Raw genomic sequence first — 17,743 nt, forward strand, 5'->3', positions numbered from 1 at the left:
TCTAACAAGTTAGTAGGGACAATAAACATCATGAAATAAAACCTTAGTGTTTAAGGCTGGGAGGGGTACACTCCATTTTTTTTAAGTGTTCTGAGTACTTTGCTTATTACCAACTACTGGTGGGTGCATATGCATAAACTATTTTGTCCTGTCCATTCCAGAGCAATTTCTTCTAAGTATAAATGATTTTCAAAATGCAAGCAATGAATTCTTTGAGCTTTCTTTAATAACATGGAGGGGAAAATGAGTCTCTAAATTTGTCAAATGTTAGAGAGTTTATCTCCTCATTTGAGAGAAGAAACTGAAGCATCGAAAGATAAAGTACTTTTGTCAAAATCTAAGTTTCTGGCAGCACTTGGACTAAAAACTTAGCCCCTGTGGTTGATTGGGTGTGCTGTTGAGAACCCGGAGACCTGTAGGGTTTGTCGCTGTTTAACTTCACTTAATGTCTTCCTGTCATTATTTGTACTTCTGCTGTTTGTGTCATAACAGGTTTTTGTTAAGCACAAGATTATACCTGTTCATAGAAATATTTACGTTTATTAAGCCAAGCTCAATGTGGATGCATATTTAACATAAAAATCACATTAGCACTCTTTGGATCTAGTGATTTGACTAACTTCAGTAGAAAAGAATGTACTGAATCAGAAAGCATATTTTGGAATTCGTTGATTAGGTCTCTAATATCTGAATGTGAAGAATGCAGGATATAAGAAGTTCAAGAAAGGAGCTTAAACTTAATGAATACCTTTTCTCCCAGTGAATGCAAGTAAGTATAATCAACACATTACTGATGCCTTGTTTAATTTTCTAAAAATTTAAATCCTAACAATACTCAGTTATTATGTAAACATGATTGTTGAAGGATATATTATCTGTAGATCGGTGGACTGGAGTGGTTTTGATAGAATTAAGAAGTATATATATAATGGGCCAGTAGTTAATACCTGTTTTGTATCTCCTTTTTTTTTGAATTTTATTTTATTTATTTTTTGTATCTAGTTTTATATTGAGCATGGTGGAGAACACAAGAAACCCTCAAGAAGCATATAATCCAACTGAGGTAAGAAGAATAAACACACAAGGAGTAATTCAAAAACAATTAGGGGTTGGGGACTTCCCCAGTGGTCCAGTGGTTAAGACTCTGCCTTCCAATACAGGGGGAGTGGGTTCTATCTCTGGTCGGGGAATTATGACACACTGCTCACCTTTCACTGGCAGGGTTAAAGGTTTGTCCTGAGAGTGTTTCATCTCATCAGTACTATGAGAGATTTGAGTATATTGAAACTATTACCTTTGTTTAGTATTGTGCTACACTGGCATTGGTTTATGTTCCCACAACACTTTATTTTTTAACTTTTATTTATAATGTTCTTAATATTTGATATATAAAAAAGTACATATAAAATATACATGTATAATAAAAAAATAGCACATTTAAGTTACAAAGCACAATGATAAAATAAACACCCCAAACCCACTACCTAACTTAAGAATTAGAACATTTCCAATAACCTTCATATACCTGTGAGCTCCTTCCTAATCCCATCTCCTTGCTTCCCCTACCCCCTGAGAATAACCACCATTTCAAGTCTTTCATTCCCTTTTTTCAATATAATTGTATCACTTAATGTATGTTTTCCTAAAGAATATACTATTTAGATTTGCTAGTTTTGAGCTTTAAAAAAATGACATTCTATGACTTGCTTTTGTTCAATCAACATTATGCTTTTTTTTATAAAGACATTTTATTTTATTGAGATACATATTTTTACAACTTTTTTTTTTTTTTACAAATATTATGCTTTTAAGACTCATTCAGTTGTGAGCTGCAACCTACTCATACCAGATTGGAAGACCCAACTGCCATTTCGGATCAGTTGCTTGAAATCAGCATTTATATTATGTTATATTTAGATTATGGAAGCCGTCAATCTCTACAAACCAGGGCCTTCTTTTTCAAAGAAACAGTTGTTCACATTTACCAGCACATCACTGATTTCATCCATCCTATGTGTGCAGCTGAAATGCATTCAGCTTCCTACAGTGTAACAATTTTATAATCTATCCATCTTAGTGTCCACCAGCATACTAACAAATTTGCATACATTTCATGGTTCACGAGACTTGCTTCTCTAACATATTTATCCAGAAGTGGAGATTCTGAGCTTTACTCAGATTTTAGGATAATGGAAGACTAGTTCCAAAATTGTTTATGCCCCATCTGTAGAGTATGAGTTTCTTTTTGTCTCTATCTTCACCAGCACTTGATTTTGCCAGATTTCTTAATTAATGTCAAATAAAAGGTTGTAAAAGAGCATCTCTCTGTAGCCTGAACTTGCTTTTCCTTGATTACTAAACATTTTTCATATGCTCATTGGCCATTTGTGTTTCCTCTTCCGTGAAATGTCTATTCATATCTGTTGCTTATTTTTCTATTGGTTTGCTGATCGTTTCTTTATTAAATTATAGATGTAGTTTATATATTCTGAATATTAATCTTTGATCAGTGACAAATATATTCAAATATAGTTTCCTATTTTGTAGCTTGTCAATTCACTTTTTTCTGGCATCTTTTGATGAACAAGAATTCTCAACACTCTATAGTTGAATATTTTTTAATGTTTAGGAACGTTTGTATCTTGTTTAAGATGTCCTTTTCTATCCAGATGTAAGGAAAATGTTTTCCTATGGTTTCTCTTCTAATTATTCCAATTGGATGTACCGACTGCTCCCTGCTAGAACACTGAATGATGAAGCAGTGATATACCTTAGATGTCACTGTAGTGGCATTACATGTACTTATTTATTTATTCTGCAAACATTTTGAAGTGCCCTGGCATGAACTTAATATGCTACGCCAAGGAGTTTGAATTCTGTCCTATAGAAAATGGGAAAGAAATAGCAGCTTTATTTTTATAAAGATAATGAACCCAAAAGGGTGAGTTAGTACCAGGAGAATCTATTTACAGAGCTCTCACACTAGCTAGAGAAAGAGGACAAGGGCATAGACTAGGCAGTCTCAGGGAAAATGAAGATGAGACTGGCTTGGTGACAGTGACATGATTTGAGACCAATTTAACAAAGGGCTGAGAGAGAGGAAGGAAAATCAAGTTTGATATTGACATTTCTGCCCCAAAGACTGAAGGGGTCCATGATGTGCGAATGTGAGTAGGCAATGTAAGCTCCAAAACCAAATTGGAATTGGTGACAAACTTTGGGGGCAGCCAACGTAGCGTTGACATGTTTGTACCTTAAACAGGCACAGGCATTAAGAGGCTGCTCCTCAGGACCCACACTTCTTGCTTCATCTTCTCCTTTGCCCTTAACCTCCTGACACACAGCCTGCAGAAGTGGTGGATGTATGATTGGCAGCTACGGTGATTTGGCACAGGGGAAGATGTTTGGTTTAGTTTTCTTTTGTAAAAAAATCTTTAAGTGCCGCTAAAATTACAATATCTATTGTTGGATTTAAAACTTACCCAAAAAATCTGGGATTATTTCATCTGGAGAATGAAGTGTTTGCGAGGTCTCTTCTGTCCTTTCCACCAGGTTGTCTCCTTGAAGCCTAAATGATTAACAGTGGTCATTGAAACTCTAATAAGGTTGAATAGTGAAATGTGAACTACATACTACTGAGAACATGACTATGAACTTCTAAACTCTAAAATCAGACATGCTTCTTCCAAGTAGAAATACAGCCTTACCAAAACCTTTGTAATACAGTGTTTTTGCTTTTCTAACCTTTAAGGAAAAGTCCTTCTTCTTTTCTCCTGTATACATGGGAAGATTAGTCTAGATAGAATCTACTTTTCTTCTTAGCCTCACTGAAGAAGGTTTATAGACAAATGTTTTCACGGAAACTACAATGGGGAAGTGATTGGAAGAAAAGCAAGCATCCAACACAGTGTGCTTGCCTGACTTCTGGGTTGAGGGGCATGACAGGGTTCCCATGGCTGCACAGAGGTTTATCAAATACAATTCTCCAAATCAACCAAACCTGCGCTTAAAGGCCTGCAGGTCAAGATTCGTCTCAACAGGGGGTGTGAAGATTCTCGATACGTGTGGCTGCCCAGGGTTCTCATAGACACTGCGTCTTCTTCAGGAGAGGCAGATTACATGGGAACTTTTAGGACAATAGATTTCTGAGTTTCTATATCCTTACCTCTAGAGAGAGACTAGTCTGGGTTTACATTATACTGTGAAACCACTGTATCAAAGGAGGTAGAGCTCATCAATAAATGTTGGAACTCTGACCTAAGAGCAGCAGAATAAGCTCTGCTAATGTTGGAGGACAGTATATCAAATAATCCAGAGACTGGAAATTTCTACCAGTGCCCTTACTTTTTTCTTTCATTTAACTCCCATGAGGTAAGTGCTCTCATGGGAGTATTAATAAAAACATGACATATGCCATTAATATTTTCAAAAATACAAACTCAAATACAATTCATAACTGTACCAGGCTCAACAGTCAAAATTTTCAACTATATCACTGTAGTGGAATCCAATAACATATACGCATGACTCTCTCTTTACCTTTTGTATAATTATAAATATTGTACATTATATTTTTATTCCTACAATATTAAGTATTGTCCATTTCTGTATATATTATACATTTATACTTACATATTACCTTCTGTACACAAACCATATTTACTGTATTATACAAGCTAATTAAATAATTCTCAAGAGTAGCTTGCTGATAGTCATATAAAACTCTTGGGTCAAAAATCTTACACTTTTAGTTAAGTTTTAAATTTTTACTCTAAAAAAACAGCATCACTTTTAAGAGACTGATTTAGCTACATACTTCCCAAATCTGCCCAACTATTTCTTTTTATTTTGTTTACTTCTAATAATTGGGAAATATTCTTTTTTCATCAAAATTATCAAAGAAAGAAAGTATGTAGGTACACAAGATAGTGAAACATGTAAGTAAAAATTATCATTAAAAATTAACAATGAGCTCCAACACCTTTGGGTATTTAACATTAGGTTAAAAACCTAAACAGAAAATAAATCTCCAACAAAGGCAGAATGAAACAAGAAATCAAAAGTAAGCTGTAATTTTTTTTTTTTGCTCATTGCAAGCTTCAATAAAAAGAGATACTTACTTGGTATTTATCAGTATGCTCAATAATAACCCAAATGTTGTGGAGATGTGAAGAAATTGCTACTGCCCTTGATTTCACAGAGTTCTCAATTTAGCTGAGTTGAAAAGACAAATGGCCATGAAAACAACCAACAAATTGGGTGGCCCTGAAGCCGGCTCATCTTTGTCCGAACAGTGCCCTCCAGATACCTTAAGAGTTGAATTCACCGTGACTTGGCAGCAACTCCATTGAGGAATGCTTCTCAGCCCTGCTATCCTTGAGCACTCTGCCAATGTTTCCCAAGCTGTAATCCACATAGCATTACTTTTGTAAGAGGTTAATAGGTACTATGTAAACAAGAGTTGTGTGGGCAAGTCTGGGAAATACGGTCTTAATAAAAGTTAAATCTTTTTTTTTTTTTTTACACCTCAAGAGTTATACTCATACTTTCAAACATTTTCACTTTGCTTTCTAAAACTCCCCTTCCATATTAAACACTCTTCTATATTCTCAGCTGCTAAACACAATGTTTTTTGCTCTTCCTTGTCATAACTGAAGCCCGTTTCTCGTCTAAGAATATGACATCCCTTTTTCCTCTAAGAATATTATAGTACCTCCTCTCCAAAGGAGGCTGTCTAAGCCCTCAACCTCAGCTAACACAGGATTATAAATATTAACCTGTTCTCTTTCTGCCTGTGAAGACTTCCATCAGGTTCAATATTTTCTTCTTCAACTCCAGTGTCACTATTATCGTGAATGATCTTTGTGTTCATGTGTATCTACCTGCTAATTTCAAAGTCCCTCCATCTCAAATCTGGAGAGCTTCCCTTCCATTTCACCTTTCCTAACCCAAGGACAGATACCTCAATTGCTCTGTCAAAAATCTTTAAATCCAATATCCTGTTCTCTGACAACAAACTCGCCTCCTGTAGGCTCTTTCACAAACTCACTTTCTCTTTAATCAAACATAGATCTTCATTTTCCCTTGGTTTTCTCCCGGTTTCACACCTCTCCTGATTTCCTTCCTGCCCTCCTCAGCTGGGACTTACTGCCCCCTCAATTCCCATGCACCCGTGTCCTTTAAGTCATTACTGCCAACCAGACCCGAACCCTGTGTTAACTCATCATTTTCATTCACATGTGCAGCTGAAAACTACTGGTGAAAATCAGGACACTCTAGGACTGATGAGTATAAATCAATAGTCTCCAACTTTAAACTTTGGCTTCTCGGTTGTTTTTCTTTCTTCCATTCCTTACAAAGTCTTTTCAAAAATATCACCTCTCTCCTGTGTCATCCAGAAAAATTATCTAATCAGGAATAAGGACTTCCCACTCCCCGTCACACAGCACCAACAGAATTATCTTCACCCTGACCTGTATATTCACCACCTTTCCAATTCACAGAGGATGAGAGACCTCTCCCCTGACTAAGGCTTAGACCATCCATCAGGCTGGTGATTTGGGCCCCATCATCTCATCTGCCTCTTGGACCTAATTTCTTTTACTCACCACCACTCATTCTGTTTATCTCTACTGCTCATTTCCCACAGCATAGAAACAAGTTCACTTCTGCTGCAGCCTTAAAAAAACAAAACAAAACAAATGCCTCCCGTAATTATCTAAAAGATCTACCTGTTACTTTTTCTAGTCTATTCTTCTTTGAGCCAAACTCCCTAAACATTCCAAAAATCCCTGAATGCCTTTTTAAAAAATTGAAGTATAACATAAAATATCCTATTAGTTTCAGGTGTGCATCACAGTGATTTATGTATACATTCTGAAATGGTCACCAGAAGTTTAGTTACCATCTGTCACCATGCAAAGTTATTACAATATTATTGACCATATTCCTTATGCTGCACATTACACCCCCATGACTTACTTATTTTATAACTGGAAGTTGGTGCCTCTTAATCTCTTTCACCTATTTCGGCTGCCCCTCACCCCCCCTCCCCTCTAGCAACCACCAGTTTGATCTCTGTATCTATGAGTCTGTTTCTGTTTTGTTTTATTTGTTCCTTTGCTTTGTGTTTTAGATTCCACATATGGACACTTGGGTTGTTTCCATATCTTGGCTATTGTAAATAATGCTGCAATGAACATATGGTTGCATATAGTTTTTTGAGTTAGTCTTTTTGTTTTTGTTTTGTTTTCAGACAAATACTCAGAAGTGGAATTGCTGGATCATATGGTAGCTTTATTTTTAATTTTTTGAGGAACCCCCATACTGTTTTCCAAGGTAGCTATACCAACTTAATTCCTACCAACAGTGCATGAGGATTCCCTTTTCTTCACATCCTTGCAAACCCTTGTTATTTTTTGTCTTTCTGATAATAGCCATTCTGACAGGTGTGAAGTAAAGTCTCATTGTGGTTTTGATTTGCATTTCCCTGACAATTAGTGATGTTCAGCATCTTTTCATGTGCCTGTTGGCCATCTACATGCCTTCTTTGAAGAAAAAAAAGTCTATTCAGGTCCTCTCCCCACTTTTTAAATCCGGTTGTTTGTTTTTTTGATTTTGAGTTGTACAAGCTCTTTATATGTTTGATACTAACTCTCCACCAATGCCTTTACTTCCACAGTTTTAATTCACCCTTCAACTTATTTAATTTAATTTATTTTATTTTTTACATCTTTATTTGAGTATAATTGCTTTACAATGCTGTGTTAGTTTCTGCTTTATAATAAAGTGAATCAGCTATACATATACATATATCCCCATACCTCCTCCCTCTTGCATCTCCCTCCCACCCTCCCTATCCCACCCCTCTAGTCAGTCACAATGCACTGAGCTGATCTCCCTGTGCTATGCGGCTCCTTCCCACTAGCTATCTATTTTACATTTGGTAGTGTATACATGTCCATGCCACTCTCTCACTTCGTCCCAGCTTACCCTTCCTCCTCCCCATGTCCTCAAGACCATTCTCTACGTCTGCGTTTTTATTCCTGTCCTGCCCCTAGGTTCTTCAGAACCTTTTTTTTTTTTTCCTAGATTCCATATATATGTGTTAGCATATGGTATTTGTTTTTCTCTTTCTGACTTACTTCACTCTGTATGACAGTCTCTAGGTCCATCCACCTCACTACAAATAACTCAATTTTGTTTCTTTTTATGGCTGAGTAATATCCCATAGTATATATGTGCCACATCTTCTTTATCCATTCATCTGTCGATGGACACTTAAGTTGCTTCCATGTCCTGGCTATTGTAAACAGAGCTGCAATGAACATTGTGGTACATGACTCTTTTTGAATTATGGTTTTCTCAGGGTATATGTCCAGTAGTGGGATTGCTGGGTCGTATGGTAGTTCTATTTTTAGTTTTTTAAGGAACCTCCATACTGTTCTCCATAGTGGCCGTATCAATTTACATTCCCACCAACAGTGCAGGAGGGCTTCCTTTTCTCCACACCCTCTCCAGCATTTATTGTTTGTAGATTTTTTTGATGATGGCCATTCTGACTGGTGTGAGATGATATCTCATTGTAGTTTTGATTTGCATTTCTCTAATGATTAGTGATATTGAGCATCCTTTCATGTGTTTGTTGGCAATCTGTTTATCTTCTTTGGAAAAATGTCTATTTAGGTCTTCTGCCCATTTTTGGATTGGGTTGTTTGTGTTTTTGGTATTGAGCTGCATGAGCTGCTTGTAAATTTTGGAGATTAATCCTTTGTCAGTTGCTTCATTTGCAAATATTTTCTCCCATTCTGAGGCTTGTCTTTTGGTCTTGTTGATGGTTTCCTTTGCTGTGCAAAAGCTTTGAAGTTTCATTAGGTCCCATTTGTTTATTTTTGGTTTTATTTCCATTACTCTAGGAGGTGGGTCAAAAAGGATCTTGCTGTGATTTATGTCATAGAGTGTTCTGCTTATGTTTTCCTCTAAGAGTTTTATAGTGTCTGGCCTTACATTTAGGTCTTTAATCTATTTTGAGTTTATTTTTGTATATGGTGTTAGGGAGTGTTCTAATTTCATTCCCTCAACTTATTTTAATTTGCTTTGTGCTCCTACCATTCTGAGATGACTGGTTATACTAAGACTACCTGACCTTCTAATTGCCACATACGGTTGAAAACTTTCTGATATTGTTTTTATTTTACTTTCAGCTGTACTTTGTATGAACACTCTTTTCCCACTCTGCACCATCTCCCTGAATCAGCTCATCCACTCTTATGGTTTTAACTACATTTACAGTGAGTTTTTTCAAATCTTGAGTTCTCAGCTCAAGATTGGTGTACCCAGATTCTTGCAAGACATTTTAATTGGATTAACCATAAGCATCTCAAAGGGAACTTGTCCAAAGCAAACTCATCTTCATCATACCCTGCCTCATATTACACATAGCTAATCAATCCCAGCCTCGTTAATTATTCTTCCTAAAGAGATTTCCTGACTCTATCACTTCTTCTTTATGCTACTACTATAATTGTGCTGTTCATCTTTACTTGCTTGGATTATTAGTTTCCTTGATGATATTCATACAGAGAAACTTGTCCTTCAAAAATCCATTTTTTCCATATGGCTACCAGAAAGTTCAAAATAAATCCTCATGCTTTATTATTCTCATGCTTTAAATATTTTAGTGCAAGAGATTTTAACATGAGTATGCTTAGACACGCCCACAGACAGGTTTCAGGGGACTCACTGTAATTCACAATAAATGGAATAAAAATTTTTGGTGGATTGCTCTTTTTTGGACAGGGAGACAGTAACTTCAACCAGATTCTCAAAACAATCCTTGCCTCAAAGGAGTTTAACAGCTGCCATTTTTACTGGCTTCTCATCACCTGCAAAATGAGTTACGGTTTCCTTACCAAGTCATTCAAGTCTCTCTGTTGCACAACCCCTACCTGTGTCTGCAACTTCACCTTCTTGGATATTTCCCCATGGAATTTATACTCCATAAACCCCAAACTGCTTTTACTTCTGTGCAGATATTTTATTAAGCCTCTGTGCCATTATATAATTATCTCTGGCAGAATTTACGTTCCCCTCTTTTACTATTCAGCTTAATCCTAGGTTTTAATTACAGATTCTCCTTTTTTTCAGAAGCGTTTCTTCCAGAAGTCTTTGCACCTTTGCAAATCTTTACCATATTTAATTGCTTGTTTTCATGTCTATCAACACAAACCAAGTGTCTTAAAGATAAGAATTTTATTTTTCATATTTTTATGTCCCTAAAGCCTAGCTTAGGTTGAGCTTGGTACACTGTAAGCGCTAAAAGAGATTTCTTAAGGTATTTTTTAGTGAGTAGCTCACCTTGGAGATAAGGAAAGGAAAAGCAGACCCAGCCTATGTATAAGGAATTTTCTACAGAATACTTTAGTGTATTTACAATTACATTCTCTTGAAAAGGGGTGAAAATTATCCTACATGTATCTAGGCTTATAAATGAGATGCTAAAGCTTGCACCTGCACAAAGCTGGTTGCCACAGCTAGAAACATGTGCCAAAATAGTTGCTAATTAAAGTTGGGGTATTTGAAGTGAGGTGCAAGCAGAGGTGACAAAGATGGCAAATGAGTTTGGGTTTCAAATAAACGAATCAGATTTCATTTAATACTGACCAGTGCGACCTGGCTAGAGGAAATGCTGTTATAAATGTTAGTAAATTATACATCCAAGTTTGTGAGTCAACAGTCACCTTCCATTGACTCAGTCTCAATAGTGAATAAGCCAATGAAAGATAGCATCCTCAGAGACTACTGTAGTGCCTATCACAGCCTATCATAGTACCAGGCACATGTATGTGATCAATAGACATTTGTTAAGTAAATGCTGCTGAAAAGTCCCTACGTCTTAGAAAATAGCCTTCAGGAAGATGGACCAGTAAAGAGAAAAGATGTTGAAGCTCATTCAGGAGTTTTGTGGCCATAGCAGTGGTTCAAATTTTGCTTGCTTGGTAATGTTTTGAGATCCAGCTGGTTCCAATGTCTCGCTCTGTAAGAAGATGCAAGGAAACCAAAACCAGAGCTAAGTAGCAGCCCAGTCCTAGTCCAAAATGGTCAGTAAAACACATCACCACCAGCCGTACGCATTTTGAGGAGGGAGTTTTGAATAGTGTAAGCGGTGGGAGGATAGAGAAAGTTATGAGCGCTATTTCTTTTCTATACTTTTTTAAAAAAATCCAAGACATTCAGTAAGAAAACATTTTTTTAAAAAACCTCTGGTATTGTCAATTCAGTTGACACATGATGTGATGAGAGAAGACTCAAATAAGTGCATTCTTAACTTTTCACACTGGCCTGGAAGACATTCAGATTCACGAGCAGCCATCTTTCTGTTTTTATGTTATCACACTATATATGACATATTTTAATCTTCCCTGAACACTTTCTGGAAGAAAATAGTATCTAACTAAAGAGTAGACACTCATCAAATGTTTTTTTTGAAACAAATTGAATACATTATGGCATGCATGAAATTAAATGCCAAGCTAACATTTCTAACATATCTAGTTCAGAGGAAATGATGAATAGAATCTGGATTAATTCAACAAATGTTAATGGAGTACGTGGTACTTGCACTGAGCTTTGAAAATGCTAAAGTTTGATTAGATGAAGAAAAAGAGGAAGGGTGTTCCAAGGAAAGAGCAGTGAAATAATAGAGTACATTTACTTTGGAAAAAGAAGCCGTTCGGGGGAAAAAGGTAAAAAAAGAAAAGAAGAAAGAGAGAGAAAGAGAGAGAGAGAGAGGAAAAAGGAACACCAAGTATAACAAAAAACTGACTAAGAGCTTCAGTGAAAGTAGTGTATTGAAAGCCACAAACACATCTAGATTATAAGATGTATTCAGAAGGGAGCTTGCAAACTAAACAAGAATTAGACCTAATGTAGCAGGAAACTTTGAAAGTTTTAAATTATTGTCTAATACAATAAAAGCTGCACCAAGAAAATAATATTCATTGAGGCATCTTGTAAGGCCATTTGGGAAGCTCTCGCAATAAACCAGAAACGGAAGATCAAAAGCATGGAGTGACCAGGTCTAGGCAAGTGCCTACAATGGCCCAAGCATTGTTCCAGTTTGGGGGGTTGCAGTTGGGGGCTGTGGACACGATGAACCAAATTCCCATCCTCAATGGAGCTTTCATCCTACCGACCAAAGATGACGAACAAACGAACAACTAAAATACATAGAATCGGTGTTAATGAGAAAGCTGGTTAAAAATCAAGGATGGAGGGCTTCCCTGGTGGCGCAGTGGTTGAGAGTCTGCCTGTCGATGCAGGGGACACGGGTTCGTACCCTGGTCTGGGAGGATCCCACATGCCGCGGAGCGGCTAGGCCCGTGAGCCATGGCCGCTGGGCCTGCATGTCCAGAGCCTGTGCTCCACAACGGGAGAGGCCACAACAGTGAGAGGCCTGTGTACCGCGAAAAAAAAAAAAAAAAAATCAAGGATGGAAAGTAGAGCCAGGAAGGAAGAGCCTATATAGGAAGACTCCAGAGAAAGGGTAGTATGCAATTTTACATAGTGTGTCCAGGGACAGCTTCATCAGTGGACAATATTTGAGCCAAAACTTGAAGCAATGAGGGACTAAGCAAATAGATGCCTGAGAAAGAGCATTACAAGGAGAGGGAAGAGCAAATTGAAGCCAATGACTGGTGTGGAGTGAACGAGGGGTACATAGCAGGATATGCTGTCCGAGAGGAAGCTGAGGCTAGACCAGGTAGGACATTCTACAGTGCTGGGGAGGAAGAAATTTCCCTCCACCCTTCCAGGTTCTTTTGGCTGGTCTAAGAATTAAGCTGACAGGAGACTTCTGTTTCTTAAAAATAACCTGCCCAGCTTAATCCTCACGCCAAAGAGATCTTCTGGGGTGGCAAATTTTGCTCCCCTACAACATCATCTAGAAATTCGATGCTAGAATATGTAGTCTTCTTCCCCAGGAAAATGGGAAGCCTGTTGGTCGTGGGGGGGTTTGACGCAGAGAAGGGACATGATCAGACTTTGCTTTAAGAAGGATCACTCTGCCTGCTGTGTGGAGAATTCACTGTGGGCAGCAAGCGTGGCTGCAGGGAGATTCCTTAGGAGGTTATCCCGCCAACTTTGTTGAGCGGTGAGCATGGCTTGCCCAAGGGCGGCAGTGGTGGAGGTGATAAGAAGCGGACTGATTCTGGGTAAATTCTGCAGCTGGAGCCCACAGTCCATCTGATATGTGAGACTTGGAGGTTGTGAGAGAAAAAGAGGAATAAACAATGTCACCATTTTTCTGTCCTAGGCAACTGAAATGATCATGCTGCCATTTGCTGAGGTAAGGAAAACTGAGGGAAAAGCAAATTTGGTGGGGATAAGTGGACTTTAGCTGGGGACATGGTATGTTTCAAGTGCATTTTAGACGTGCTGGTGGAGAGGTGCAGAGAGGCATTTGGATATCTGTGGGGAGATGCTGAACAGAATGAGTTGTGCACTAGGCTTGGCCTCTCTGGGCTCTAAAATCTCTACAGAGAACTTCAGAATATGATATACTACTGCTTAATTGAGCTATTTTGAAGGATGGGTAATTCTGTTTCACTGGAAAGTAAATAGTATACCATGATAAGTGCTGATTAGACCAGGGGAACCACAATAAACAGTTTAGGTTTTAAGAAATTTTGAACCGTTTTCTTCAAAGGGTTAGAAAATTAACTTATCCTTCCCCTCTAAAGTCTTTTTTTTTTTTTGCGGTACGCGGGCCTCCAGGCTCAGCGGCCATGGCTCACGAGCCCAGCCGCTCTGCAGCACGTGGGATCCTCCCGGACCGGGGCACGAACCCGTGTCCCCTGCATCGGCAGGCGGACTCTCAACCACTGCGCCACCAGGGAAGCCCCCCTCTAAAGTCTTTTAATTCACAAATCCTCTTTCATAACATCAGTCAGAGAGTTATTTCTAAGTCTCTTTCTAAATGTTAATTTTCCATTTTAGGATTCCAGTACGTTTCTCCAGAATTATTTTTTGATGGAAATTTTAGCAACTTATTCTCACTCATTTTTTTAAATAAATTTATTTATTTTATTTTATTATTTATTTTTGGCCACATTGGGTCTTTGTTGCTGCGTGTGGGCTTTCTCTAGTTGCGGCGAGCGGGGGCTACTCTTCATTGCGGTGCACAGCTTCTTATTGCGGTGGCTTCTCGTAGTGGAGCACGGGCTCTAGGCGCATGGGCTTCAGTAGTTGTGGTGTGTGGGCTCAGTAGTTGTGGCTCACGGGCTCCAGAGCACAGGCTCAATAGTTGTGGCACGTGGGCTCAGTAGTTGTGGCAGGCAGGCTCAGTAGTTGCGGCTCATACGCTCTAGAGCACACGCAGGCTCAGTAGTTGTGGTGCCCGGGGTTAGTTGCCCTGCGGCATGTGGGATCTTCCTGGACCAGGGCTCGAACCCGTGTCCCCTGCATTGGCAGGCAGATTCTTAACCACTGCACCACCAAGGAAGCCCATTTACTCCATTTTGAAGTCTTAGAAAAGCCATATTGTCATCAGCATCAAACATTTATCGGGGATCTTCAGAGGCAAAGCCCTCCATTGAGCAACGAGCCTGCAATCTGGCGCGAGACCTGCGTGTATTTTCATGATCTCTCTAATTACTCGGCAAGCTTCCTGAAGTCAGAGACCAAGTCTGATAGCCACCACACCATCAGGGCTTAGCAGAGTAATTTACACTTGTGCCCCCTCACCAGAATAACTACCTAATTTAAATGGCATCTATCCGAAGTCGCTAAACACCTGTAAGAGTTCCTTCTCTACTCTAGAAAAATGGCGCTGCTGTCTTGTGGAACTTTGCCGCCCTCCACCCAAGTCCCAACCAAGTCCCAGTTCTTCAGAGAACTACCTGGATGTTCTTCCTCCCACTCTGTTTTCCAAGCCCACTGACTCCACCTCGGGGGTCTCCTTTACCCCTGGTCATTCCAGTTGACCCTTTGGTGGGCGGTCTGGCCCTTTGATACCATCTCTCAGCCCCTCAGCCGCGCTGTCTGTGCCCCAGACGCAGCTCTACTTCCCACTCCGGAACCTCTGACAAATACTTCGGCCCCAGTGAATCCCCCGCCAAGAGAAAATTTCCAACAGTACCTACACTTCCCTCCTTATTCTAGGATATTCACTTAAAAACTCTTCCTTCCAGCATTCATCTGTAGGCACTCTGCCTTTCCTTTTCTCTTGCCATGCCATGTGAGCAATGCATCAAGATGAAGTCCCTTTTTCCTGACAGTGGAATGGAACAGAATAACATTCTCTTTCACCAGAGGGCTTTCTTTATATTCTGCTTTTTAAATTCTCTCCCTTGTTCACAAGAATCTTTGAACATAAAGCTCTAAAGTATAATGATGGATGGTGACATAGAGATAAAAACCATGCTCTTTCCTCTTAAATTTTCCTTTTAATTTCCTACCTCCTGAAAGTAAGATATGAGCCTACAAAATATCGGTAACTCTCTAATCAAATTTGTAGTTCTCTCAGGCATACCTGATTGCGGACGTGTAGCTGCCATTGGGTGGCCTCTTATCTGGGCTGCTAATTACTCTCCTGGCAGAAGTTTAAGAATTCTAAAACCAAATCTAAGGGAAGCACACATGGAGAATAGATGTCCTTTGTTTTCGGTCTCTTCTGCTTTACCTCAACTCAAACGTAAAAATGTCAACACAAAGTTAGGAAGAGAAGATCCCGCACGGAGCAGGGCTGATTCTTACGCCTTGGGACTACTAAACTCGATTTTCCAGGCAGATGTGACCAATCTGTGGGCCACCGACACACACCTTGGTCAGATTATTACTCGCACAAAGGATGACCCTGGGGACATTCCAACCTTCCTGAAATCCAAGGCAGTCATGAAAAAGGATTACATTCAAATTGCCAGACAGCTCCGGAGCTAAGAAAACTCCTAGAGAAAGCAGCCAAACACGGAATGCTGAGCTAGAGGCAGCTCTGGGCATTGGAATCCTCAAGCCTCCTTCAACACGACCATTCATCACATTTTAAACTGGATTTCATATCTATAAAATGATCTGGTGAAGTGTGGGTATGCTCTCAGCCTGCCATCATCCCTAGAGAGGACCCTTTTTAAAATCTATCTACATAGAAATAGGCAGTTAAGGTCCTTATTTGACAGTGTAGAGCAATGTTCTCAACTTTTAGGGTGCATTGGAATCACCTAGAGGACTTCTTAAAACACAGCTTGCTGGGCTCCACCCAAAGAGCTCCTGAGTCAGGTCTGGAGGGTGGCCCAGGAATTGTCTTTCTACCAAGTTCTCAGGTGATGCCCACACTGCAGGCTGGGGGACAGCCCTCCATATTGCCTCCTCTTTATAGCTCTGGAAGGGATGGAGTTCCCCAGCCATCCTCACTGTGTAGTCATAGTATACCATGCCTGGGATGCCAAAAATAGAGAAGACTCTACCAGAGGATGTTGGTATTTCTCTTCCTCCAACTAGCTGGGTGTTGACTTTAGCTGAACACTAAATTTTATTCCCAGGTATGTACGATTCCATCTTACTGAAGTTAGAAATCTCAGAGTCAGACTGCACTTGAGCTGAGGATACTGCATACGTAGCCTAAATCAGAGCATCGCTGAGCCAATCTGCCTGGTCAGCAGGCATCTAGCATAGCAGCAGCTGTAAGAAGTCTTCTTAAAGCCCTGATTTCTAACAGGCTGAAAAATGGGATTGTGTGGGGAGCCAAAGCACCCTTTTGAAAAATGGCCCAAACTTTTGCTCCTTCCTTAGCCATTCCTTCCTTTAATCAGAGACCCTTTACTCATGGTACTGAAACTGAAAGCTGCCTCACTTGTGTACCTGATGGAAGACCACCCCCTCTTTCGTATATGCCCTGGAAACATCTGTTAGATTGCTGAGTTCTTATGTATATAGTCAATCCCTCTCCCTCTCTGAAGCAGTTGAAGGCAAACTCAACACTGTCAGATTTTTCCATGCTACAGCCCTGGAAGTGACAATATGTCGTGCTGCCTTAGTCAGATGGTTTATGTTCCTTTCTTTGCGATTTCCATTTCATAACATTTGAAGTAATTGAAAGTACGTTGTGATGACTAGCAGAATTATGAGGCATACTGATTTCCCAAATTACAAGTAATATTACTTTGTACCAGAGAGAGGTAAGATTTTAGCAGAGTTCTATCTGTCTACAGATGGCAATTGAGAGAATGTTGCCAATGATATATATGCATTATCACGAACTCTGAGAAATTGTTACTTGATATGGAACTAGCATGAGGGAATGAACCATGGGCAGCCTCACAGCAATCCTCCTTGAGAAAGTTGTACATTGTTCTGAGGAGTAAATAGAGGAGTCCCAGAAAACCCCACCAAGTTCCATCTAATTAGGAGGGATGGGAGGTAGAGCACAGGGAAAATCTGACACGATTCCCTTAGAAATCCGAAACCACTGTGTTCTGAGGTTGCAGCCTCAGCAAGGTGAGCCAGCTTGCTTCCACATCAAAGAGAAAGGCTCCCGAAGTGGGGATTTTATGACCCTACTTCTCCATAAGAGGAACACTCTCTATATTCCAATAGAACACAGTAGAACGTAAGACGTGTAAGCATACCGACATAATTTGGTCTCCTCTGCTCCATGCTTCACTTATGCGCCCATAACAGGTGACAAACGGTTCCTAATTGAATAAATCTTACATTAGCACTACCCGTAAGCTTGATATACTTCTAGGTT

General features: G+C 39.5%; 1 protein-coding gene across 2 annotated transcripts in view; it reads right to left on the reverse strand.

The window, feature by feature from the left end:
* Positions 1 to 17,743, reverse strand: part of LOC309835441 (uncharacterized protein C8orf34) — a gene marked incomplete at both ends in the record, with an annotated part of 331,465 nt that overhangs the window by 75,199 nt on the left and 238,523 nt on the right. For both annotated transcript variants that reach the window (XM_082674892.1, XM_082674891.1), the window contains one exon: positions 3,483 to 3,568. In XM_082674892.1, the coding sequence (XP_082531018.1) occupies positions 3,483 to 3,568 (86 nt within the window). The remainder of the gene's footprint in view (positions 1 to 3,482; positions 3,569 to 17,743) is intronic.

This window comes from Grampus griseus (genome assembly GCF_964374135.1).
Source record: "Grampus griseus genome assembly, chromosome: 17".
Taxonomy (NCBI): domain Eukaryota; kingdom Metazoa; phylum Chordata; class Mammalia; order Artiodactyla; family Delphinidae; genus Grampus; species Grampus griseus.